Here is a 20,672-nt window from a genome sequence, read left to right as displayed (position 1 = left end):
AGTCCCTGTCAGTACTCTAGCTGCAGCATTTTGAATTAACTGAAGGCTTTTTAGGGAACTTTTAGGACAACCTGATAATAATGAATTACAATAGTCCAGCCTAGAGGAAATAAATGCATGAATTAGTTTTTCAGCATCACTGATGATGACATCACAACTCTATCCAGTTAGGGAGACAGTTTCTTTCAATAACAAGAACTGTCAAAAAAGTTTCTTGTGTGTGGTTGGAAATGTGTGGTGATAGGGATTGCCTTTTGAATGTTTGAATAACAATGTCAATTGCACAAAGAAATCAAATAATAGTGAAAACATGTTCAGTGCTGTGTTATAACAGATCAATCAGTTGCTCCGTGAGGTGTCATAACATCCGATCGGTTAGCGGCTCGGTGCAGTGTCTTAACAGATCAATCAGTCGCTCCATGAGGCGTCACAACATCCAATTGGTTAGCAGCTCGGTGCAGTGTTATAACAGATCAATCATTGGCTCCATGAGTCGTGATAACATCAAGCCTGATTCACATGGCAAGATAATTAGGCCGATATTGGACCCAATCTTTCCCTTCTGACAAACTTAAGGACGCCCCGACAATTGTGATGATGCTAAATATAATCTTATCAGATATTCCTGCCGTGTGTGGTGTGTTAAGAAGGATGTGAGAAGCTAAATGTGACATGCAGCCAATCAGAAAGCAAGGTGTCTGACCTGGGTATGTTCGTGTGTGAAATCTGCTTGTATGTGTTGTTTTTACCGTGTGTCTGACACCACACACTGTACAACTAAACATGTCAGATCAATGATTGTTTTTATCTCCACATGTGTGGTCTCAGTTTTTGGAAACCTACAGATAATTTTAAAATCCTGCGGTCAATAACACTGTGATATAACCTGTCACCAGTAGAGGGCAGTGTTCTATGCATTTTGACACTGGTTATATCACACGGCCCGAATCACAATTTAACAGACTTTTCGGCTTTTGAAGAAGTAACCTGGGCTTCTTCTGGCATTTTTGCATAAAACAAACACAATAACAATGTCTATAAACCCAGAGAATATACGAGGTCTGTTAGAAAAGTATCCGACCTTTTTATTTTTTTCAAAAACCATGTGGATTTGAATCACGTGTGATTGCATCAGCCAAGCTTGAACCTTCGTGCGCATGCGTGAGTTTTTTCATGCCTGTTGGTTGTGTCATTCACCTGTGAGCAGGCTTTGTGTGAGCAGTGGTCCACCCCTCTCGTCGGATTTTTATTGTGAATAAAATGTCTGAACAATTTGGAGCATTGTTGCATCAAATTTTTCCAGAAACTGTGAGAGACCTCCAGGTGGACACCATTCGGAAAATTCAGATGGCTTTCAGGGACGATTTTATGGGGATTACACAGATTAAGGAGGGCTCCAGCTGGTTTAAAGACCGCCCACAGTGTCTGAGAGCGCGGTGCACTCTGAGCGCCGATCGACAGGCTGAAACAACCAGATCATTTCCAACGTGAAGGCTTTGTTGATCTGGGACGTCGTCTGACTTACACAACAATGGCAGAAGACGTGGACATCAGTACTTTTTCGGCACATTCCATTGTTACAGGAGTTTTTTTCATGGAAAGAGGAGTGGAGGGATGCGCCACCATGCTGCTCATGGCGCGGCACAAAACCACCTCCGTGTTGGTCTCACAGGACGGCTTTCAGATGGCTTTCGGTGGCTTTTCAGTCGTGTGACTATCTGAGAAGTTGTGCATGAGCTGGACAAGCCCCAACATGTCCTTTGAGGCTTTGTCACGGCGTTGCTTTGCACCATGCAGACCAACACGGAGGTGGTTTTGTGCCACGCCATGAGCGGCACGGTGGCGCATTCCTCCGCTCCTCTTTCCATGACAAAAACTCCTGTAACAGTGGAATGTGCCGTTCATTTCCAAACTGGACGCTCTGTTGATCCGGGACGTCGTCTGACTAGCACAGGAATTGCGGAAGACGTGGACATCAGCACTTTTTCGGCACATTGAGACAGACGTGTGGAGGAATTTCGTGCGTTGCGGTGGAGCCACATGGCGCAAAGCAACGTCGTGATGAAGCCTAACAGGACATGTTGGGGTATGTCCAGCTCATGCACAATTTCTCAGATAGTCACATGACTGAAAAGCCGTCTGAAAGCCGTCTGAAAACTATCCTGTGAGACCAACACGGAGGTGGTTTTGTGCTGCGCCATGATGCAGCAAAGCTCCAAATCGTTCAGACATTTTATTCACAATAAAAATCCGACGAGAGGGGTAGACCACTGCTCACACAAAGCCTGCTCACAGGCGAATGACGTAACCGACAGGCGTGAAAAAACTCACGCATGCGCACGAAGGTTCAACCTTGGCTGATGCAATCACACGTGATTCAAATCCATATGGTTTTTGAAAAAAATAAAAAGGTCGGATACTTTTCTAACAGACCTCGTATTCACGAGAGTTTTAGGCACAATATACAGAGTTTAATGCTGTTGTCTGTGTGGAGCCTGATCAGAGCATCTCAAATGCATTTTTCCTGTCATGAACTTTTACCCATAATGCACTGTTCACACACCATGTCCACACTAAAACCTTTAAAATTAATCCAGTACTTTAAAACACGAAAATATATCTGAAATTTTCACATTATAAAACTTCAGATGTGACGTTAATTTAAATAACTTGTCCAAAATTAGTCTGGTTAAAATTCTAACCATAAATTAAAACTCTATGCCTCTGGATGACTTGGGTGATATTGCCAGCGTATCACTATGGGGTCAAAAGAACTGAGCTTTTTTCTTTTCTATGACCAGCTCTCCTTTGCCTGCAGACGATAGAGCGGTTTCTTCAGGAACTCAAAGTTATCTGAAAAGCTAATCCGATAATGAAAACATTATCTTCAATAATTAGTGGTTAGCGGATTAGCAGAAAGTGCTCCCCACTGACTATCACAAGTCATCATCTGCAGAGAGGGGTCATGATTGGGGTCTGTGGGATAATTCAATTCAATTTATTTTCATTTATATTGCACCAAATCACAACAAAGCTGCCTCAAGGTGCTTCACAGAAGTAAGGTCTAACCTTACCAACCCCTAGAGCAAGCACACAGGTGACAGTGGTAAGGAAAATCTCCCTCTGATGATTTGAGGAAAAAACCTCAAGCAGACCAGACTCAAAGGGTTGACCCTCTGCTTGGGCCATGCTACAGACACAATTGACAATACAAATATACAGGAAATTTTAGGAGTCTATGGTGGTGCACAGGACAGGAGGACGGCAGAAGAAGACACCTACTCCCACATCCGGATGGAGCTGCATAGCAAACAGAGAGAAAAACAGAATCAGGCAGCAGAAAGACAACAAATACAGTATAATTTGTCAGCATTAAGCAACAAGAAAAACAGAAGAAATACTAAGGTGATCGCTGGCCACTAGCCCTAAGCTTCTCTAAAAGACCCAGAATTTAGATAAAGTTGAGGTTGCGACCCGCTCTGTTTGCTCATAAAATGAATTTAAAAGGGTAGATAGCATAGTACCACCAGGTTCTCCACAAACATGTGGTGCGAGGAAGGAGAGGGGCGGCCACATATCCTGCCGCGCCCCAGTACAGTCACAAATGGCTCTGCTCACCGGGCTCCAGGGTGTGGGGCCCAGGTCTCAGCGACCACCGAAAATCCATGGCGCTTCAGTATCATTTCGTCTAGACAGGATTCTGACTTAAAGGTGTTCAGTCATACTCCCACAGAGGTTGGTTCGCAGCATTGGCTCCTCAGCCAGGCACATACACCAAATGTCTATGAATTTGCAGTTCCTCTTGAAATGAGCACGATTACTATTGAAACAACACATCATCAGTAGGGTAACACTAACCTGTCTCACGATGGTCTAAACCCAGCTCACGTTCCCTATTAGTGGGTAAATAATCCAACGCTTGGTGAATTCTGCTTCACAATGATAGAAAGAGCCGACATTGAAGAATCAAAAAGCGACGTCGCTATGAACACTTAGCCGCCACAAGCCAGTTCTCCCTGTGGTAACTTTTCTGACACCTCCTGCTTAAAACCCAAAAAGTCAGAAGGGTTGTGAGGCCCCGCTTTCACGGTCTGGGATATTGTAGTTTGATAGATTTAGGTATTTTATTGTCTCTTTGTTGTCATTATTTATGTTGGTGTTGGGCATTTTCTCTCCTGTCGTCTCTCTGCCTGCCACGCCTCATTCCTGTTCTTTCCTCCACACTTGTTCAGTTTTTCCTCCTAATCACTTCCTCTTTATAAGCCGCGCTGTTCCCTTCACTTGGTGCGAGATTGTTGTGTCTTGTGCTGCTGTCAAGCCTTTTGTCTTCAGAGTATTTGCCCAGTTTTTGCTTGCCTGTTTACTGACCTGTTTACCAGATGTTTGAACCCTGTCTCAGCCTAATGTTACAGACACTGTTGCTCATTCCTACCTGCATTTTTGTGTGCTGAAGCCTGTTGAACCTGACATTAAGCTTTGAGGCTAAACGTCCTGAATTTGTGTCCAACCGCCTCGAGCCATTATTACTGACAAGAGGGATGAGGTCAAAGTTTAGACCCCACGCTCAAACTATGTTCTGTGGCTGCAGTTAATATGTTTAAACATGAACTGTCTGACCTAACTAATGAAAAAAGTACCTGGCAATTTGGCAGGTTGTGCTGCCTAACTTGGTGATGTTTTCATCTTTAGTGAAAACTGGGAGAACCATATGAAGTGCATTCATTCTGGCTAAATGTGAGTTTCCCAAGTTTCCCATGTTGTCCTTATTCACAATGGTAAGTTGTGCTTACCAAGATAAATTGCTGTCTTTTTGTCCATCCATATGGCGAAATCTTTCAAGTCCTAAAAGGCAAGAACTGTAAAACTCTCAAAATTGAAATTTTTATACATTAATATGGAGGGGGCAGCACAGTGGTATGGTTAGCACTGTTGCCTCATAGCAATAAGGTCATGGGTTTGATTCCCACCTGTGGCCTTTCTGTGTGGAGTTTGCGTGTTCTGCCCGTGTTTGCGTGGGTTCTCTCCAGGTGCTCCGGCTTCCTCCCACATCCAAAGACATGCAGGTTATGTGGACTGGAAACTTTAAATTGTCCACGTTTGTGCATGCGGATGTGAATGTGTTTGCTTGTCTATATGTGGCTCTGGCGTCCTGTCCAGGATGTCTTTGTCGGAGCGCTACAGTGTCGAACCTTGTGTTGAACCTTGTGTTGAGTCCTGCATTGTCTGAAGCCTGAGCACAGTGAGCTACCGTCCGTCCGCCGGCTGCTGGTTGGTGTGGCGCTGGTGGCTCCATCGCCGTGGCTGCGGCACTGACAGCAGGCCGAGAAACAGGCACCTAACAGCAGCCAGAGAACCGAACAAAACATCGCACAGCGGCCAAAGAACCAAACGACATACTGCCCGGTGGCCAGAGAGTGCACAGCATCAGACAGTGCTCGCCGTGCTGAAGCCCAGCTAGCACCCATAAACCTGTGTTTTGCTGGCGCGGTTTCTGCAACCTGAAGTCAAGTCTACACCCGACTGAACCGGTATCATGCCCGGAACCAAGAAGGGTACGTGTACATGCTGCAAGAGAGGAAAAACTCAACGCTGAAGGTGTGCACTTCTACGAGTGTCTCTTTGGCCAAGATGGCAGCATCCTTGACAACTCAAGAGCGCCCAACACAAATCCACATGGGAGAGACAGAACTGGCACCAACACCAACCACAGAGAGAATGTAATAAGTGACAATGGTGAAAAATGTGGAGAATGCAGAGAACTTATAAATGAGGATGCATGCAGCATGCAATGCGAGGCATGCTTCTCATGGTATCATTTAAAACCATGCTGCAATATTGACAGACCAAAATATAGAGCCTTGGAAGACAATGATCTCCTACGAGTAATAAGATGGTTCTGTAAATGGTGCGATAAGAGCATAATCCAGTTTGCCAGTGAATTAGCTGAAATCAAAGATAGACTTTCTGCCCTAGAGAAAAACAAAGATGTCAAAGCTGTTGTGAAGGAGGTGGTGCAAGACCACTTCAAAGAAGAGGCCAAAATTGAGAAAAGAAAACTCAGTGTCATTGTACATGGCCTACCCGAACCACCCATGGAGAAAGAAGACGAGGGAAGACAGTAAACCCCGCCCCGTCTGCGTGAAGTTTCATAACGCTGAAGCAAGGCAACAAATCCCAGTGGGTGCTAAGTCACTCAGAAATTCAACAACATCCTGGCACAAAAGCGTCTTCGTAAATCCCGACCTTACACCAGCTCAGAGGGATAAAGACCGAGCAGCACGTGCTGAACTGAAACGAAGAAAGCAAGATGGAGAAGAAAACCTTATAATAAGAGACTTTAAGGCTGTTATGGACAATTGGACCGCACACAGAGGACAACAAAATGCACAGGAAGAGCATGCATAGGACACAGCTACACATCATGACTCCACACATGACCCTACTGTGGTATTAAAATCAGGGACCAAATTGTCTCTAGCTTCCACAAACTGCAATATTCCTGCATCTAACACAGTTAGATGCATGGCATCAGACTTTGAAAGTGTGCTCAGTAAACTTGACGAATTTACCCTCCGTATTAATTAAAATGTGAAATGTGATATGTGATATGATTTTGCTGCAGGATTGTCTTACAGACATAAAGACATGGATGACCTCTAATTTCCTGCTTTTAAACTCAGATAAAACTGAAGTTATTGTACTTGGCCCCACAAATCTTAGAAACATGGTGTCTAACCAGATCCTTACTCTGGATGGCATTACCCTGACCTCTAGTAATACTGTGAGAAATCTTGGAGTCATTTTTGATCAGGATATGTCCTTCAATGCGCATATTAAGCAAATATGTAGGACTGCTTTTTGCATTTGCGCAATATCTCTAAAATCAGAAAGGTCTTGTCTCAGAGTGATGCTGAAAAACTAATTCATGCATTTATTTCCTCTAGGCTGGACTATTGTAATTCATTATTATCAGGTTGTCCTAAAAGTTCCCTGAAAAGCCTTCAGTTAATTCAAAATGCTGCAGCTAGAGTACTGATGGGGACTAGAAGGAGAGAGCATATCTCACCCATATTGGCCTCTCTTCATTGGCTTCCTGTTAATTCTAGAATAGAATTTAAAATTCTTCTTCTTACTTATAAGGTTTTGAATAATCAGGTCCCATCTTATCTTAGGGACCTCATAGTACCATATCACCCCAATAGAGCGCTTCACTCTCAGACTGCAGGCTTACTTGTAGTTCCTAGAGTTTGTAAGAGTAGAATGGGAGGCAGAGCCTTCAGCTTTCAGGCTCCTCTCCTGTGGAACCAGCTCCCAATTCAGATCAGGGAGACAGACACCCTCTCTACTTTTAAGATTAGGCTTAAAACTTTCCTTTTTGCTAAAGCTTATAGTTAGGGCTGGATCAGGTGACCCTGAACCATCCCTTAGTTATGCTGCTATAGACTTAGACTGCTGGGGGGTTCCCATGATGCACTGAGTGTTTCTTTCTCTTTTTGCTCTGTATGCACCACTCTGCATTTAATCATTAGTGATTGATCTCTGCTCTCTTCCACAGCATGTCTTTTTCCTGGTTCTCTCCCTCAGCCCCAACCAGTCCCAGCAGAAGACTGCCCCTCCCTGAGCCTGGTTCTGCTGGAGGTTTCTTCCTGTTAAAAGGGAGTGTTTCCTTCCCACTGTCGCCAAGTGCTTGCTCACAGGGGGTCGTTTTGACCGTTGGGGTTTTTCTGTAATTATTGTATGGCTTTTGCCTTACAATATAAAGCGCCTTGGGGCAACTGTTTGTTGTGATTTGGCGCTATATAAATAAAATTGATTTGATATACATATACATATATATATATATATATATATATATATATATGTAACAAAAAAAAAAAAAATATATATATATATATATGTAACAAAATATATATATAACAAAAATATAAACGCAACACTTTTGGTTTTGCTCCCATTTTGTATGAGATGAACTCAAAGATCTAAAACTTTTTCCACATACACAATATCACCATTTCCCTCAAATATTGTTCACAAACAAGTCTAAATCTGTGATAGTGAGCACTTCTCCTTTGCTGAGATAATCCATCCCACCTCACAGGTGTGCCATATCAAGATGCTGATTAGACACCATGATTAGTGTACAGGTGTGCCTTAGACTGCCCACAATAAAAGGCCACTCTGAAAGGTGCAGTTTTATCACACAGCACAATGCAACAGATGTCGCAAGATTTGAGGGAGCGTGCAATTGGCATGCTGACAGCAGGAATGTCAACCAGAGCTGTTGCTCGTGTATTGAATGTTCATTTCTCTACCATAAGCCGTCTCCAAAGGCGTTTCAGAGAATTTGGCTGTACATCCAACCAGCCTCACAACCGCAGACCACGTGTAACCACACCAGCCCAGGACCTCCACATCCAGCATGTTCACCTCCAAGATCGTCTGAGACCAGCCACTCGGACAGCTGCTGGAACAATCGGTTTGCATAACCAAAGAATTTCTGCACAAACTGTCAGAAACTGTCTCAGGGAAGCTCATCTGCATGCTCGTCGTCCTCATCAGGGTCTCGACCTGGCTCCAGTTCGTCGTCGTAACTGACTTGAGTGGGCAAATGCTCACATTCGCTGGCATTTGGCACGTTGGAGAGGTGTTCTCTTCACGGATGATGCGAAGGAGATGTGTTGCACTGCATGAGGCAAATGGTGGTCACACCAGATACTGACTGGTATCCCCCCCCAATAAAACAAAACTGCACCTTTCAGAGTGGCCTTTTATTGTGGGCAGTCTAAGGCACACCTGTGCACTAATCATGGTGTCTAATCAGCATCTTGATATGGCACACCTGTGAGGTGGGATGGATTATCTCAGCAAAGGAGAAGTGCTCACTATCACAGATTTCGACTGGTTTGTGAACGATATTTGAGGGAATTGGTGATATTGTGTATGTGGAAAAAGTTTTAGATCTTTGAGTTCATCTCATACAAAATGGGAGCAAAACCAAAAGTGTTGCGTTTATATTTTTGTTGAGTATATATATATATTCTATTTCTACCTCATTTTCTTATTTTATTGTATTGTTACAAGTATTATTATTATTGCTTACCCTTGCACATTTTCCTCTATTCGCACCCATCTTGTGTGTTTTTTAAGAGCTGATGTAACGTGAATTTCTCCACTGTGAGATCAATAAAGTCTTATCTTATCAAATATGTGGCAAGGTAACTGTTTATTAATTTCATAAAATAATAACTTACAGTTGTGTCCCTGCCCATATGGGCAATTTACTTGTGCACATTAATACACCCAAAATTCTCATGTACATACTGCTGTCTACATCATATTACTGCCCATTGTCTCCAGCCCAAAGCAGAAACATTTGGATTGTCCATGCAATTTCACATTTGTTTCCTGGGCTCTTTGTAAATCAGGTCTGAAAGTTTTTGACCAAGGACACAGACAGGTAACTCAAACCCAGGTCTACATATTGGCAGGCCAGCCACTCAGCCCCTTGCTCCCGGGCTCTGATTGATAAGGCTTATTATTGATTCTTATTATTATTACATATGGCATGGAGAACTTTATCCCATCTGTTACATGTTATGTTACCGAACATATCACCTGATGATGTATATAACATGTAACTGGCCAGTTTTCCTTACACATCAGTTGACAGGGTTAGGTTTACGGTTCTGTTAATGTGTTGCATCATTCAGGTTTATTTTCTTACAGGAAACATCTTAAATATCTGGACTCTGGTGGAAGTCAGTCCTTTCTTCCTGCTACAAAATGGAACAGGAACTGATGTCGATCTGAGGTACTGAGCAAATAGCACAATCAGCAACATACACCTGAGATGGAAACAGATAAAGAGAGACAAAAAGTCAGAAAAACCTGTCCAGAGGCACACACAACAAATGAATGTCTACAAAAGCAGGTTTATTCACAAAGAGATCAGGAGAGAGGCAGACAGGTCGGTAAGCAGACAGTCGGTGGTGGTACAGTAAACAGATGTCTTTGTGGTGTGATAGACGCAGCAATATGCTGGACCAGCACATGCTACCAGACCTGAACTGATGCACACACACACACACACACACACACACACACACACACACACACACACACACACACACACACACACACACACACACACACACACACACACACACACACACACACACACACACACACACACACACACACATCTCAAATAAACCTTAGGATATTTATCATTGTGGTGAAACATCAACTCCTCAACTGAACATGAAGATAGACTGCCTGATATCTTAGCTTCACCTCTGGAAAATGCCCAGTCAGTAGACACTCTTGTGGACAGTTTAAACTCAGCACTCAAAACTACACTCGACTGTTGTGTGGGCCGCTGAAGAGGAGGTACTGCTGGCCCACCACCAGAGGGCGCCCTGCTCCAGGGTTGCTTCAGGTCCGGTGGAGTGGAAGGCTGTGGGATCCGGCTCTTTTCTGGACGGGCGTCTTCTATCCTCGAGCCTGCTCACACATCACTGTGACTAATTTGACTGTTGATCTCAATTGTGTTGTCTGTTACTCTGTTGTGCACATTCACAACATTAAATTGTTATATTTTCGGCTTATTCCATTGTCCGTTCATTTGCGCCCCCTGTTGTGGGTCCGTGTTCCTACACTTTTCACAACAAGATTTCTCGGCCAGCGTCATGGATCCCGAGGGGCGTCAACCGTCGCTTGAAGCGCCAATGGAAACACAGGGTGCACAGGCGTCGGCAGGAGGCGTGTTAGGAGAGCTGCAGTACATCTTAACCGCCTTCACTGCTCGGTTGGATTTAGTAACCGAGCAGAACATCATACTCAATCGGAGGATAGAGGCTCTCACCGCCCAGGTGGAAGCGCGCACTCAGGGCGCTGCTGCAGCACCTCCTCCAGCCGACCGAGCACAAAATACAGACATTCCAGTGGTGATTCAACGAACCCCCCCCCCCCCCCCCATCCCCTGAAGCATACATAAGCCCACCGGAACCGTACGGAGGTTGTGTCGAGACGTGCGCGGACTTCTTAATGCAGTGTTCGCTCGTCTTTGCACAACGTCCCGTCATGTACACGTCAGATGCTAGCCGGGTGGCTTATGTCATTAATTTGCTTCGAGGAGAGGCACGTGCCTGGGCTACGGCGCTCTGGGAGCAAAATTCACGGCTCCTAACGACATATACTGGGTTTGTGAGGGAGTTTAAACAAGTGTTTGATCATCCCAATAGAGGCGAGACCGCTTCGACTTTGCCGCTGTCTATGAGACAGGGACGTCGGAGTGCAGCTGAGTATGCAGTCGACTTCCGCATCGCGGCTGCGAGGTCCGGCTGGAATAACGTTGCACTCCACGCCGCCTTCGTAAATGGAGTGTCTCCGGTCCTGAAGGAGCACCTGCTGGCTAAGGATGAGCCGCGGGATTTTGACGGGTTTGTCGACCTGGTTATACGGTTGGACAACCGGTTAGAAGAACACCGTCAGGAGCGGGGTGAAGGGCGTGGCCGGGCACAAGCTGTCCCTCTTCCTTCCGGGTCCGAAAGGGTGCCGCCGTCCCTGCGCTCCACAGTCAGAGAGCTCCGTGGAGCCACAGCGCCCCCTGCTGACGAAGCTATGGACACGAGCAGGGCCAAAGTAAAATCACATGACAGACAATGGAGGCTGGCTCGCGGGGAGTGTTTTTTCTGTGGCTCTAATGAGCACATACAAAGAAACTGCCCCAAACGGTTAAACTTCAACGCCCACCCTTAGAGACTGGGTTAAGGGTGGGCCATAACATCCACGCGGGGAAAGCCCGTAGATCAGCACGCATCCCAGTGATGATCCTTTGTGGGGATCTTACCCTGCACGCTCCAGCACTGGTGGACAAGGGGTCTGAAGGGAATCTGCTGGATAGCAGATGGGCCAGGGAGGTAGGGCTCCCTCTAGTGGCTCTACCTTCCCCATTGAAGGTACGGGCACTAGATGGCACCCTTCTCCCATTAATCACACACCAGACACAACCAGTGACATTGGTGGTGTCTGGAAATCACAGGGAGGAGATTGTGTTTTATATAACACCTTCTACCTCCCGAGTGATTTTGGGGTTTCCATGGATATTAAAGCACAATCCACGGATTGACTGGCCGTCTGGGGTAGTGACGCAGTGGAGCGACACCTGCCACCGGGAATGTTTAGGATCCTCGGTTCCACCCGGTGTGAAAGCTAATGAGGAGGTTAAAGTCCCCCCCAATCTGTCAGCGGTGCCTGAGGAGTACCATGATCTTGCTGATGTCTTCAACAAAGATCTGGCACTCGCTCTTCAATTTTTCTTCAAATTCTTCAAATTTTCACCAAAGTGGATCTTAGAAATGCGTACGACCTGGTTCGGATCCGGAAGGGAGACGAGTGGAAGACGGCATTTAACACCCCGTTAGGTCACTTTGAGTACCTGGTCATGCCGTTCGGCCTCACCAATGCGCCCGCGACGTTCCAGGCATTGGTTAATGACGTCTTGCGGGACTTCCTGCACCAGTTCATCTTCGTATACCTGGACGACATCCTCATCTTCTCCCCGGATCCTGAGACCCATGTCCAGCATGTACGTCAGGTCCTGCAGCGGTTGTTGGAGAACCGGTTGTTTGTGAAAGGCGAGAAGTGCGAGTTCCACCACACTTCTATGTCCTTCCTGGGGTTCATCATCTCCTCCAACTCCGTCGCACCCGACGTCCGGGAGTATGTCCAGGCCTGCACCACCCACGCCAGGGGAAAGGCAGACCACCAACGGGCACAGGGTCTCCTCCAGCCGTTACCTGTGCTCACTGCCCCTGGTCCCACATTGGCCTGGACTTCGTCACGGGCCTCCCGCCGTCCCAGGGCATGACCACCATCCTCACGATAGTGGACCGGTTCTCCAAGGCGGCCCACTTCGTGGCCCTCCCGAAGCTCCCGACGGCCCAGGAGACTGCAGACATCCTGGTCCACCACGTTGTACATCTGCATGGGATTCCATCAGATGTCGTCTCTGACCGTGGTCCCCAGTTCTCCTCGCAAGTCTGGAGGAGTTTCTGTAGGGAACTGGGGGCCACCGTGAGCCTCTCGTCCGGGTACCATCCCCAGACCAACGGACAGGTAGAGCGGGCCAACCAGGAATTGGAACAGGCCCTTCGCTGTGTGACCTCGGCGCACCCGACGGCCTGGAGCAACCATCTGGCCTGGATCGGGTACGCACACAACAGCCAAATCTCATCTGCCACCGGCCTCTCCCCGTTTGAGTTGTGTTTGGGGTACCAGCCCCCATTGTTTCCGCTTGTGGAGGGAGAGGTCGGGGTGCCCTCGGTCCAGGCCCATCTGAGGAGGTGCCGTCGGGTGTGGCGCTCTGCCCTGCTCAAAGCCCGGACGAGGGCCAAGGCCCATGCAGACCGCCGGCAATCCCCGGCCCCTGCATACCAGCCCGGGCAGGAGGTTTGGCTATCGACGAAGGACATTCCATTACAGGTAGACTCACAGAAACTGAAGGATCGGTACATCGGCCCCTTCTCCATCATCAAGGTCCTCAGCCCTGCCGCAGTGAAGCTGAGGCTGCCAGCTCCACTGCGGATACATCCTGTCTTTCATGTCTCCCGGATCAAGCCTCACCACACCTCTTCCCTCTGTACCCCCGGACCGGCGCCGCCTCCTGCCCGGATCATCGACGGGGAGCCCGCATGGACAGTTCGCCGGCTCCTGGACGTCCGTCGTAAGGGCCGGGGGTTCCAGTATCTGGTGGACTGGGAGGGTTATGGACCCGAAGAGCGCTCCTGGGTGAAGAGGAGCTTCCTGGACCCTGGACCCGGCCCTCCTGGCCGACTTCTACACCCGTCACCCGGACAAGCCCGGTCGGGCGCCAGGAGGCGCCGGTTGGGGGGGGGGGGCTCCTGTTGTGTGGGCCGCTGAAGAGGAGGTACTGCTGGCCCACCACCAGAGGGTGCCCTGCCTGAAGTGCGGACTTCAGGCACGAGAGGGCGCTGGAGCAACCGGAAGTGGCAGCTGTCACTCATCAACAACACCAGCTGTCACTCATCATCATCATCCACATCTCCATAAGAGCCGGGCAGCATCTTCACCTCACTGCCTCACCTCACTTGTCTACTGAACAGGTAAACCACTCAGGCTGAAGTATCACATTAGTGACGTCCTTGCTTTTGTGTATACCAGTAATTTTGCAGACGTTCCTGTTTGTACGGAATAGTCGTGTGTGGGGAGTTGGGGTACTCCGCTCCTCGGTTGGAGGCTACATACTTTGCCAACAGGATCTGCACGTAAACATTGTGATTGAGAGGTGGAGGTGCTTTCCACCTTCATACTGAACTGTTTGCTGGGTGTTCACGCACCCACCATCACCTGTCTGTTCTTCCTGCCAGCAGTACCCGATCTGACAGCCGGAGGCAGTGGCCACCTGGGGACTCAGCGCTTGGTGGCTCCAGGGTTGCTTCAGGTCCAGTGGAGTGGAAAGCTGTGGGATCCGGCTCTTTTCTGGACGGGCGTCTTCTATCCTCAAGCCTGCTCACACATCACTGTGACTAATTTGACTCTTGATCTCAATTGTGTTGTCTGTTGCTCTGTTGTGCACATTCACAACATTAAATTGTTATATTTTCGGCTTATTCCATTGTCCGTTCATTTGCGCCCCCTGTTGTGGGTCCGTGTTCCTACACTTTTCACAACACTCGACATTTCAATTTTCAATTTGTTTTCATTTATATTGCGCCAAATAACAACAAGGTTGCCTCAAGGTGCTTCAAACAAGTAAGATCTAACCTTACGAACCCCCAGAGCAACAGTGGTAAGGAAAAACTTCCTCTGAGGAAGAAACCTCAAGCAGACCAGTCTCAAAGGAGTGACCCTCTCCTTGGGCCGTGCTACTGACATAAATTACAGAACAATTCACAAAATGAACATACAGGAAATGTTGCCAGTGCACAGCAAAGGTGTCAAATCCAGCTTCAGAAAGTAAAAGTCCAGCCACATATTTGTTCCATCTTCCCAGTAAACCAGCTGAATGTAATTAGTTCAGCTCTTCAGGCAGGTGGATGAGCTCATTATTGAGATCACCTGTTTTAGGTGCACAGGTAGAAGCAACACATGGAGGGTTTTTACTTTCTGAAGGTGGATTTGACACCTCTGGTGCACAGGATAGTTTCTGGAACAGACAGCATACCCATCTCTGGATGTAGCCGCAGAAAAAAGCAGAATCAGGCATCAGAAAGACAAATACAGTATAATTTGTCAGCATTAAGCAACAAGAAAAACAGAGGAAATACTAAGGTGATTGCCGGCCACTAGCCCTAAGCTTCACTAAAAGACCCACAATTTAGATAAAGTTGAGGCAGCGGCACGCTCCGTTTACTAAGAAAATGAATTTAAAAGAGTAAAAAGCATAGTAACATACTATGCCACTATGCTAGTCATCTGAAAGTCTCCACAGAATCTGACTGTTTTATTGATGCAGGGAGATCATTCCACAGAACAGGGGCACGATAAGAGGAAGCTCTGTGACCCGCAGACTTCTTATTCACCCTAGGGACACAAAGTAGTCCTGCACCCTGAGAACGCAGAGTAGGGATGGGTATCGAGAATCAGTTCCTTTCGGGTATCGTTAAGAAATGGTTCGATCCACCGACATCAATAACCTTTTTACTTAACGATTCCCTTATCGGTCCTTCAGAATGGCCGTTGTTTTTGGGGGTGTTTGTCAGGAAAATTATAATTTCTCTACATTGATTACATGCCCTGCAGCGGGTCTGTAATCAACTTTTCTGCAGCGCAGCTTTGCTTTGAACCTTGAACCAATCGAAGCAGTGATTTGGAGATCGAAGCAGTGCTTCGATCATTGCTTCGTTGATTAATTTTTTTCTTTCGCTTTCCCCTGCTAAAACCCTAAAGAGCATATGGCTGTGAGTATTATTTACTTTTTTTATGTTAAACCGACCTCTTATGGTCTTCTGAAACAGTTGATAGATGTATTTTATAACTTAAAAACTGGACCAATGCTAACACGTTAGCATGTCTATGGCATTTTCAATGTTAAAATTAGCATTAAGCAGATGCAGCTGTCAAGCGTTTGTTGTCGTAAAAGAGTCAAATGTATTACAAAGTGTAATTTTTTAAAATGTATTTATGTTGATATATTAATAATAATAGCAAGAACAACAATAATAGTAATAATAACTAATCTACTGATTATATACAATTTTAGAGAAAGAGACAAAAAGAACCTGAATAAAAACACAACAGAAAATATAAAACCAACTAACAATGAACATACATAAATAAATAAATACATACAGAAATAAATAAGTGTTTCCTGTGAACACCTAGTGACTCTCACACCTCCATTTCATCCCTGTCTTATTTAAGTTTAATGACAGTTTGTTTCAGTCAAACCATATTTTCAATTTGTTAATTTCTTCAGTGATTTCCTCCAGAACTATCTGCCAAGCTAGAAAACTGCTGCATCCTAGTAAGAGCAGAATACTACTGGAATGAATCTGAATAAGGAAAGTTGTTTGTTTTTTTTTCTCACCTAAATGAATGCTGCACTCACTGCAGTTTATTGTCTGGAATAGTCCCAGATTGCATTTCAGAGCGTCTAGAATTCAAACATTTTCGTGCAGGTGGTGTTGGGGGGTAATTTTGGGTTTCAGCTTTTTTTTGTTTTTCACCACTTTCATCCCTGAATATGTGAAATCGTGAGTCACTTTCTTGTTGCGAGAAAGAAACGAGAATCGTCCTCCGTTCTGTTCACACAGCTCCAAATGCTGCGCAGCTTTCTGCCGAGTCAAGTTAGAACGATAGAGTCCAGTCAGAATTAATAACTTCAAAGAGAAACACCATTTTGTTTATTTTTATTTATGTCCAGAGATCAAGGATACAGTGACCAATTTCATATTTATTTACTTTAAGACTCAATGAAATACACTACTTTTAATACAAAATTCACAAGAGGTATTGAAAAAGGAAATCGATAAGGAATCGGATCGATAAGCAGAATCGATAATGGCATCGATATCGATAAAATCTTATCAATACCTATCCCTAACGCAGAGCCAGGGCTGGTACGTAGGGTTTAATTAGGTCAGCGAGGTAGGGAGGTGCCAGTCCGTGAACAATTTTATAGGCTAGTAACAGAACCTTAAAATCTGATCTCACTGGGACAGGAAGCCAGTGAAGAGATGCCAAAATGGGTGTAAGGTGGTCAAACTTTCTGCTTCATGTCAAAAGTCTGGCTGCAGCATTTTGAACCAATTGGAGAGCCCTAATGCTGGACTGTGGTAAACCAGAAAATAGAACATTGCAGTAGTCCAATCGAGAAGAGACAAGCACATGAATCAGGGTCTCAGCATCAGCCATAGACAGGATGGGACGAATCTTCGCTATATTTTGCAAGTGGAAGAAAGCAGTCCTCATAATATCTCTAATGTGGTGTGTTTCACTGGATCAAGAACCATCATTTCATTCTTATCAGAGTTTAAAAGTAGACTGCAGTGGCTCAAAAAGATTATTCTCGGTAAGGTGGTACACGAGCTGCTGTGACACCACTTTTTCCAGAATTTTAGAGCAAAATGATAGATTTGATATCAGCCTATAGTTTTTCAATACACTAGGGTCAAGATTAAATTTCTTAAATCATGGTTTAATCACTGCAGATATGAAACATTGAGGAACAGATCCAGAAGTTAATGAGAGATTAATAATTTCCAGTACAGTCGGCCCAAGAGTGGACCACAGGTCCTTAAAGAGTTGTGTTGGTATAGAATCAAATAAGTAGGTTGTGTCAGGGTGGGTCCTGGCTCGGGGCGATGTTATGGGTTTGTACTTTATTGTCATCTGCCTCCCCTGATTTGATCCTTTTTGTTGCCTTTTTGATTATTTTGTATTGTGTTTTCTCTGGTTGTGTTTATTATGTATCTTTGACGTTTCATTATCTTGTTGTATTCTTTTTGTTTTTGGTATTGTTTCCTGTGATCATCTGTTCAAGTCATTCCATTGCTTTTCTCGGTTCTATCTTATTTCCTGTGTCTGTGATGTCATATTCAGATTTGGTTCAAGTTGTGTATGTAGTCTTATTATTCTTTAGTAGAGAAGCTTGACTCTTCGACTGGACTGGGTTGCTTGACGTGAGGACGTTTCGCTTCAAATCACAGAAGCTTCCTCAGCTAAAATTCTTGCTCTGGTAGTCTGACTTCTGTCTTGACTCTTGTAGAGAAGAATAAATCAGAAGCCAACAAAAGCTGGAGGTTTTTAACCTAACCAGACCCCTCCTGCCGAGAGGCCGACTGCTATAGGCTAGTGACTAAACAATAGCTCTAATTAGCACCCACTGTACTCTAGTTAGCACTCTCCTAATGATGGGATGGAAGCCTCTCCTGATGGCTCCCTTGACGACTCTCCTGATGACGTGAATGACTCATTACCATGAAAAAAAGACTGAAACTGCTTTGACCTGAGTACCCCATTGTAAACAGGGGACAAAGCGTGTCTGAGACCCGCCCCATGGTTAAGGCTGGGTTTCAACTGTTTTACAAAGAATGCCAAGCAACCCAGTCCAGTCGAAGAGTCAAGCTTCTCTACTATGGAAACCACCTGGACAACTGAGAGCCTACACAGAAACATCTTATTATTCTTGTGCTATTTTTAGGTCTGTCACTGTGTTTCCTAGTTTGCCCTTTATTTGGTTCACGCTTCCTTTTGTTGGTCTGTGAGCACGTTATACTTTCACCATCGGTTTTCATTCACTGACTCCTTTTGCTTTTGATCTGTTTTGTTTTCACTCACACTCTCTCTTCCTTCTCATCCTGTCTCTTTGTTTCACCAGACCACACCTCCTTCCAGAACCCTCGATCACACGTGCATCTTGTTCCATCACCTGTTATTTAAGCTCTCACTTCCCTCAATGCGGTGCCAGCTCGTTGATTTTTTTAACTTCGTTCCAGCTCTGATCTTGCCTCATTTGCCTCAGTGTTTTTTTACCTCGTTCTGTTTATCCGGATTTTGCCTTTTGCCTTTGCTTCCGATATTGAGTCTCTCTGTGCCATTGACCTCAGCCTGTTCCTGACCACATATTTTTGCCTTGCCCTCATCTGTGCCTTTGCTATGCTACCTGCCTTCCTGTGTACCAGACTCTGGACTGTTTGTAAGATGAAATTTATTATTACATCAATCAATCAATCAATCAATTTTTTATATAGCGCCAAATCACAACAAACAGTTGCCCCAAGGTGCTTTATATTGTAAGGCAAGGCCATACAATAATTATGTAAAACCCCAACGGTCAAAACGACCCCCTGTGAGCAAGCACTTGGCTACAGTGGGAAGGAAAAACTCCCTTTTAACAAGAAGAAACCTCCAGCAGAACCAGGCTCAGGGAGGGGCAGTCTTCTGCTGGGACTGGTTGGGGCTGAGGGAGAGAACCAGGAAAAAGACATGCTGTGGAGGGGAGCAGAGATCGATCACTAATGATTAAATGCAGAGTGGTGCATACAGAGCAAAAAGAGAAAGAAACAGTGCATCATGGGAACCCCCCAGCAGTCTACGTCTATAGCAGCATAACTAAGGGATGGTTCAGGGTCACCTGATCCAGCCCTAACTATAAGCTTTAGCAAAAAGGAAAGTTTTAAGCCTAATCTTAAAAGTAGAGAGGGTGTCTGTCTCCCTGATCTGAATTGGGAGCTGGTTCCACAGGAGAGGAGCCTGAAAGCTGAAGGCTCTGCCTCCCATTCTACTCTTACAAACCCTAGGAACTACAAGTAAGCCTGCAGTCTGAGAGCGAAGCGCTCTATTGGGGTGATATGGTACTACGAGGTCCCTAAGATAAGATGGGACCTGATTATTCAAAACCTTATAAGTAAGAAGAAGAATTTTAAATTCTATTCTAGAATTAACAGGAAGCCAATGAAGAGAGGCCAATATGGGTGAGATATGCTCTCTCCTTCTAGTCCCCGTCAGTACTCTAGCTGCAGCATTTTGAATTAACTGAAGGCTTTTTAGGGAACTTTTAGGACAACCTGATAATAATGAATTACAATAGTCCAGCCTAGAGGAAATAAATGCATGAATTAGTTTTTCAGCATCACTCTGAGACAGGACCTTTCTGATTTTAGAGATATTGCGTAAATTCAAAAAGGCAGTCCTACATATTTGTTTAATATGCGCTTTGAATGACATATCCTGATCAAAAATGACTCCAAGATTTCTCACAGTATTACTAGAGGTCAGGGTAATGCCATCCAGAGTAAGGATCTGGTTAGACACCATGTTTCTAAGATTTGTGGGGCCAAGTACAATAACTTCAGTTTTATCTGAGTTTAAAAGCAGGAAATTAGAGGTCATCCATGTCTTTATGTCTGTAAGACAATCCTGCAGTTTAGCTAATTGGTGTGTGTCCTCTGGCTTCATGGATAGATAAAGCTGGGTATCATCTGCGTAACAATGAAAATTTAAGCAATACCGTCTAATAATACTGCCTAAGGGAAGCATGTATAAAGTGAATAAAATTGGTCCTAGCACAGAACCTTGTGGAACTCCATAATTAACTTTAGTCTGTGAAGAAGATTCCCCATTTACATGAACAAATTGTAATCTATTAGACAAATATGATTCAAACCACCGCAGCGCAGTGCCCTTAATACCTATGGCATGCTCTA

At 45.3% G+C, this 20,672-nt stretch overlaps 1 protein-coding gene across 1 annotated transcript in view; it reads right to left on the bottom strand.

Moving 5' to 3' along the window:
- The window catches only part of slc23a1 (solute carrier family 23 member 1), a 417,619-nt gene that overhangs the window by 166,707 nt on the left and 230,240 nt on the right, over positions 1-20,672 (bottom strand). The window contains exon 7 of the mRNA XM_034177547.1: positions 9,725-9,845. Within this exon, the coding sequence (XP_034033438.1) occupies positions 9,725-9,845 (121 nt within the window). The remainder of the gene's footprint in view (positions 1-9,724; positions 9,846-20,672) is intronic.

The sequence above is a fragment of the Thalassophryne amazonica genome, chromosome 9, assembly GCF_902500255.1.
Source record: "Thalassophryne amazonica chromosome 9, fThaAma1.1, whole genome shotgun sequence".
NCBI lineage: Eukaryota > Metazoa > Chordata > Actinopteri > Batrachoidiformes > Batrachoididae > Thalassophryne > Thalassophryne amazonica.
Note: the sequence above shows the minus strand (reverse complement) of the source record. Positions and strands in the feature narration are given on the sequence as shown.